Below are 6,929 nucleotides of genomic sequence, written 5' to 3'. Positions count from 1 at the left end.
ATATGCAAATGAATAAAAATGATGTATAATAAATGAAAAGATGATGGGTCATTTTTTTTTCTTTCGTTTTTTTTTTGTCCATTTTAAATAAAAACTAAACCTGTAGATAGAGTACAGCATGTTCGGTGAGCACCGTAATCACATTTGTTGCAGTTACCAGACCCAGCACCTCGCCCAGATCGTCGTCCAGTGTGACCAAATTCTGTTTGCCAATAACCACCTGCGGACCGTTGCGATTGCGCAGTCCCCCGGCGGAATCGTAGCGCGGCTTATAAATGAACACATGTCGATAGCTCTCCGAAATGACCGCATAATCCAGCTGGGGGCAACAGTCAATAAATTTACGCTGCTGCTTGGATGCCTGCACATAGCCAAACGCATGCAAATTGCCCTCGTGCCGGACACTCCATTCGCCCGGCTTCGCCGGCTGATATAATTGCAGCCAAACGGACGCGTCCACGCCCTGACGTGTAACAAATGCCGCCGGATAGCCGGCGCGCAGCGAGGTGGCAAACAATGGCGGTATCGCGCCCATGAATATCGTGTGCGTAATCCCAGATGTGCTCAGATTGAAGCGCACTGCGAATGCAGACGGATTAGCAAGGTGTGTGTGTGTGTGTGTGTGTATGTGTGTGTGTGTTGCATACCCATTTTGATGTCATCGTCGCTGTTGCCCAATGGAAAGTCACATTCTTCGATGGGATCCTCGAGATTTGGTATGGGCAGACGCTCTGGCTCCGGTTCGATATCCATTTCGCTATCGTCCTCCGGCTCCGCCGGCTGCTCCGCCGGCTGCTCCTCCTTCACCGCCTCCACCACCACGTGCTCTGTTTGCAGCAGTCGCGGCCACTGCTCCTGCCGCTGCTTGACTAGCGTCAGCTGCAGCGTCTGCCCCTCCACCGTCCAGCTGGTCAGCTCGTCCTCCACATCCGCATAGAGCACGCCCTGCAGCAGCGTCTCTTCCCGCCGCTTCACCAGCGCCTGCCGCGGCGTACAGCTTATATTGAATTCATCGCGTGTGGCGCCCGATCGCAATGGAAAGCGCACGATCACATCCTGCTCTGTCTGCGTCCAGCTGTAGCTGGGCTCGTTGTCATGATTTAGCTGAGCCTCGGCAGCAGTCGCTGCCGCCGCCGCCTGCTCGGCCTCGGCCTTGAGCTGGGCCAGCGTCTGGAGCTGACCATTGGAGCAGACGACCAGGGAGTCGGCGCGCGGCTCAAAGGCACAATAGTATATTGAGCCGGGCGTCTCCAGCTGCTCGCACAGCTTGTACGACCAGCTCGCCTCGGGCTGGCTGTCCAGGGTCCAACGCGACCAGATCAGCTGCATCACATGCACGTCCGCCTGATGCGGCGCGGCGGCCTCGCGTCGCCTCACATGGCCGGCAATCAGCGAGATTTGCTTGCGCTCCTGCACCATGTCCAGGCGCGCATCGTACAGCACAAATCCGCGCTGCTGCATGTCGTTGGTGACCGGCGATCGGGTGACCAGCTGCCAGCTGGTGTCGCGCATCCGATCGCCGGTCTCCAGCAGATGGAAGGTCAGCATGCCGTCGCACACCACACAGTACTTCTCGGATATGAAGCGCAGCGTGTAGTTGTAGTCGCCGACCAGATGCTGGTACCCATCGCCGTGATCCTCGCGTCGCATCGTGTAGACGACACGCTGGGCGCGCGGCTGGCCGTGCTGCTCATCGTAGGAGCAAAGGACCAGCTGGTGGGCCGTGTTCATGTAGTAGCTGTTGTGTCGGGCCCACGGATCCGAGAAGAGCAGATTGTGCTTGGCAAAGAGCTCGACGTGCAGCAGCGAATATTGATTCAGGTGCGGCTCCAATTTGAGCGGATCGCGATCGAAGCCTTGACGGAGCACCGGCACCGCATCAAAGGAGAGCTTGTACCCGTCGAAATTGGGGCACAGCAGATTGCGATCGACAGTTAGGTCCACCACCGGCATGCTGGCGAATCAATTGGCAATTGCTATGAGCCAAAACAAAAAAAAAAACAAAAACACAAAATTCAACAAACAAAATGCTTTCAATTTCGATTGATGCACAGTGTTGCAAAGCGGCGATCAGCCTGCTGTCATGTTAACGTATCTGTTCAAATAACTAACAGTGTGCCGGCATGATACTTGCATGAGCATGTTGTGCTGCTCTTGTGCTATTATGTTAGCGTATCTGTTTAGGCAATTAGCAGTGTGCCGGCATAACATGTTAATGTTAACGTTATGTTAGGGTTTCTGTTAAGCCAATTAGCAGTGTGTTGGCATGACACTCGCTCATTTAATGCAGTGCTCTTGTGGTGTTCTGTTAATGTTTGTTTTGGTCCAGTGCTGTTATCTAAGCTGTGTTGCCGGCATACATCAGGGGTAGCCATGTCAAAAAACATCGATGTATCGACTGACAGCAAACGATTTTTTTTTTTTATCAATATTCTTATGTGTTTTCATTTAAAATAATATAACTAAGAATTCTTATTGAGTTAATTTGGTTAAAACACCAAACACGCGTATTACATAATTAACGTTTCTGTTAAGTTATGGTTAACAGTTACAAACGTTGTTATTTCTAAAATTGTGCAATATTTCCTTATCAATATGTCCCTGTCAAAATATATATCTATACAGCAAGTGTCATTACCGCACAGCAATTGCCAGCGCTGTTAGCTCAAGACATACGTGTTCTTTGCAACTCTGCGCGCACAGTGCTGCACAACGCACGCCCCAAATAAAAAAAAGTGTTGACACGTTGACAGAACATTTGGCCCGTCTTTAACGAGGAATTGACTATTATTTTTGTTGTTATATTTACAGCCAACAATCGAGCCGAACGAACAGTCGAGCGACAAAACTTTGCACTAACGAATTAAACAGGTGAGCGCCGGCACTCGAAAATTCGCTAGAACTTGAATAGATAATAACTTGTATGCGTGTATGTGTGTGTGTGCGTGTGTTTTTTGCAGCTGTAACTGAGCAAAAGCCGATATTGACGCAGGATTTGAGGCTTGTCAGCTGCTGCGTGGCAGCAAATGCTCTTTTTTAGTCAATAACTAGCCGCAAATACCAAATAGAGAAAAAGAAAATAGCGAAATGCGCGACGAGCAGCTGAATAACCAAAGCAACAACTGCAGCAGCAACAACAACAGCAACAACAACAACAACAACAGCAGCAGCAGCAAGAAGAAGAACAACAGCAGCAGCAGCAGCAGCAAAGTGAGAAGCCCAATGTTGTTGCTGTCGCTGCTGGTGCTGGCAGCGCTGCTGCAGTGCAGCTCCGCTGTGGAGTTCACATTCGATTTGGGTGACAATGCGGAGGATTGCTTTTACGAGGAGATCAAGCGCAATACGAGCGCCTATTTTGAATTTCAAGTATCCGCCGGCGGTCAGCTGGATGTGGATGTGGTCCTCAAGGATCCACAGAATCAGATCATCTATTCGCTGAACCGCGCCACCTTTGATAGCCATCAGTTTACCGCTGAGACAACGGGCGTTTATACCGCCTGCTTTAGCAACAAGTTTTCGGCATTCTCGCACAAAATCGTCTACGTGGACTTTCAGGTGGGCGAGGAGCCGGCCCTGCCCGGCGTCGATGAGCACGCCACGGTGCTGACCCAAATGGAGACATCATCCCAGGCGATACACAAGGCCCTCAACGATATACTCGACGCCCAGACGCATCATCGTTTGCGCGAGGCGCAGGGACGCAAACGTGCCGAGGATATCAATCAGCGTGTCATGGTCTGGGCCTCGCTGGAGACGGCGACCGTTGTCCTGATCGGACTCATACAGATTTTGGTGTTGCGCAACTTCTTTACGGATCGCAAGCCCAGCCAGGCGCGCTATGGTCGTCTGTAATCTGTAATCTGTAATCTGTAATCTGGATGAACTGGAGCACGCAGTGGGAGAAGCGCAACCATCTCTACCATATAAACATACATACATATATATATATATATTAAATTTTTTTTTATTATTTTTAATTTTATGAAACTGTTGTCAGGCTAACTTCTCACATGTATTCCCATTGCCCAGCAAATTGTAATTGATTTGTTTATAAGCCCTTCCCCACGTCCAGCCCACACCGAATGTATCCTACACCCCCGCCACCCCCCCCCTCAAAAAAAAGAGAAATGTTTTTCTTAAAAAACACAAACAAGCAAAAAAAGAAAACTAAACAAAAATACAAGAATGATGCGGTTTTTTTTTGCTGAAAGCTTTCGCATTTGGCCGAAGACGCTTGTGGAGAATGTGATGCCATAAATGTTTGCCATAAATTATGGACGCTCGTTATGGCAGCACTGGCAGGATGCCACCGTTATAGTTGTTGTTGTTGTTGTTGTTGCTGTCTCGCTTTGCAGGAAGCAATAGCTATTACCTAACAGGCGGAAACCAACAGAGCCAGAGAAAGATAGCAACTGTTACAGCTGCCGTTATTGTTGTTGCCGTGGCATTTGGCACAGAAAACATCATATTTCGATCAAATTATTATGCATACATATTTATTGCCGCAGGGCAAAGCGGCCCCGAATTTAACTAAAACAAAAAAAGAAGCAGTAAACAACAGTAAGACAACAACTGTATCAACAAGGAGCGCGTCAGAGCGAGAGAGCGCAAACAATCAAACACACACACACACACAAACAAACAGTTGCTTAGCTGTGCTAAGCTGAGCGACGGCGAATTCGATGCGGCAATTTCGGCGGGCTCATAGTTCAACCGTCGCAATTTGTACAAACGAAAAAACAGCAACATAGGCAAGCGTGCTCTAGTCGGGGGTGCACGACTATTGGATACCCTATACCTAGCTGAAGAGTTCATATTTTCTCTCAATTATGAAGAAACGGGTAGAGGTAACCATAAGTTGAATATTCTGGATCTGTGTATGCTCTACGAGAGCCAAGATACTACATTTGATGAGTCAAGCTCTATCTCTAGGTCAAACCAGTATTTCGATATATGCATGTAGATTCTTATCGATTGCATAAAAACGAAAATAATCTCGATATATGAACGTTATAGGTGGATCTACGGTCAAGATTTCAGTTCACATATGTACATACATACATATGTATGTAGTTCCCGACATCGACACGTTCATACAAAAGCACATGGCTCTAACGGACTAGAATAGCATATACATACATATGTACATATGTGCGTATGTGTGCATGTATATACATATGTATTCCTTTTGCCTGTTACATACGTTTGCCAAAAATGAATTTACTCAGCTGCAGCCATTTTCAATGAGTACAGGGCATACAAAAAGAAAACAAGTTTTGTTCCAACTGCGATGACAGCGTTCATTTAAATGAGCCGCAATCTGTGCTGCTGCAACAACAACAACAACAACAGCAACTTGAGCGTCGCTGCCTGACCTGCTGCTCTACTACACTACAGAGAAGCAGCACTACAGAGAAGCAATGCCGCTCACTTGCACCAATACAAGCACAGATCCACACACGCACACGCACACATACACATGCATGCATTTGCCTGCACATAGGTCGAGGTTGTCGCGATTTTGGATGCTGCTTCCTCGTTGGCGGCTTAAAACAAAGGCAGCTAATGCATGTCGAAGACTGAATGCCCTTTCATTTCATCAAAAGTAGCTTCAAACAAAGAATTGCAATAGAAACAAAAGAAATAACGATTACATTTGGCACGCCATTAATTAACTAAATATATGTATGTATATTTATGTGGCTTACAAATGCTTTTGAGACAAAGCTTTTTTTCCGATCCATTGTGTTTATTACGGCCATATAGTAAACCGATTTAATACGGTTGTGATTAGTTACCTTAAAAAAAAAACAAAAACGTTTTCCATACAAACACCCATTATTTAACCGATTTTTTCAATAGAGATATACGATATAATCGTACGATTCTGATGGGTTTTTGGATACATAATAGGAGCATAATAAGGTCTGTAAATGCCAAGTTTGGGCCAGTTATGATGCGAATTAAACAAGTTTTTCATAATAGAACTGAAATTTTGACTGATTAATCCTATGGCAGCTATATAGTTTAGTACTGATAGAAGTTTCCTCATACAAGTATGTATATAAGGCGTGTTTGATCAAGTTATCTGTAAAATCAAGAAAAAATAAAAAATGTTGCACCGCTTCATGATACTTAATATATACTTCTGAGATCCGGATGATCTGCATTGGAAAGAGCTACCAAATAACTGAGAGACAAATGTCAGATAAACTCGTCTATCGATACCGATATAGAATATATATATGCACTATATGCTCAGCGTGTTCAATTATGCGTTACACATTTGGCGACAAACTTTGAATACCCTCAGGAAGTGTATAAGAAAAAGGAGACCAAAGATGTGTCGCAGTGGATGCTGCTGTTGCCAGCGACGGGCGGTTAGCACTGAATAGTGCATACCCTGCATTTTCAGTCTATGGAGTGTTTTTAACTATTTTCTTTTATTTTTTTTATTTTTATGGATCATCGAATCATTCGTTGAATACTTCTCTATACCATATGAATAATCTAGCTGAATGCATACTCACATTTTATTTATCCACGTAAAAACTGGTTTTCGTTTACAATTTACAAAAGTTGTTCTCAATTACCAAAACTAAATTTAGCAGCCTTTCGATTGACACACAATTCAAATTTCTATCAGAGTTTTTTTTTTATGTAGTTTTTGTTTTCGATAGTATTTTTTCTAAACTTTGTGTGAGGTGCAAAGCGATTTCTGATTGAGTTCAATAATTTTCATAATTATCATTATAATCGAAGAGATTCGCTCAACAAACAGTATTTCGATATCGATTTTTATCGATTGCTTGGAAACGGGGCAAGTTATCGATTATCGGAAACAAACTCGTAATTCGAGGGCAGTAGAAGGACCTACGTTCAAAATTTCAAGTCTCTTGCTCCTTTGGGCTCTGAGATCCTTGCGCTTA

At 45.2% G+C, this 6,929-nt stretch overlaps 2 protein-coding genes across 2 annotated transcripts; one reads left to right on the top strand and one right to left on the bottom strand.

Moving 5' to 3' along the window:
* Positions 1–56: 56 nt before the first annotated feature.
* LOC135440087 (nudC domain-containing protein 1) lies at positions 57–6,669 on the bottom strand. Its single transcript, XM_064699098.1, has 3 exons — positions 6,531–6,669; positions 648–1,976; positions 57–579 (listed from the first exon to the last, which is right to left on the bottom strand). Exons 2-3 carry the CDS (start codon positions 1,951–1,953, stop codon positions 95–97), a joined length of 1,791 nt encoding a protein of 596 aa, XP_064555168.1. The 5' UTR covers positions 1,954–1,976; positions 6,531–6,669; the 3' UTR covers positions 57–94.
* p24-1 (p24-related-1) lies at positions 2,687–4,102 on the top strand. Its single transcript, XM_064699099.1, has 2 exons — positions 2,687–2,871; positions 2,961–4,102. Exon 2 carries the CDS (start codon positions 3,088–3,090, stop codon positions 3,850–3,852), a length of 765 nt encoding a protein of 254 aa, XP_064555169.1. The 5' UTR covers positions 2,687–2,871; positions 2,961–3,087; the 3' UTR covers positions 3,853–4,102.
* Positions 6,670–6,929: the final 260 nt, after the last annotated feature.

This window comes from Drosophila montana, unplaced genomic scaffold, assembly GCF_035044405.1.
Source record: "Drosophila montana isolate Dmon_TW-CO22-7 unplaced genomic scaffold, ASM3504440v1 contig_787_1, whole genome shotgun sequence".
NCBI classification, from domain to species: Eukaryota; Metazoa; Arthropoda; class Insecta; order Diptera; family Drosophilidae; genus Drosophila; species Drosophila montana.
This window is presented reverse-complemented; position numbering and strand designations above follow the sequence as displayed.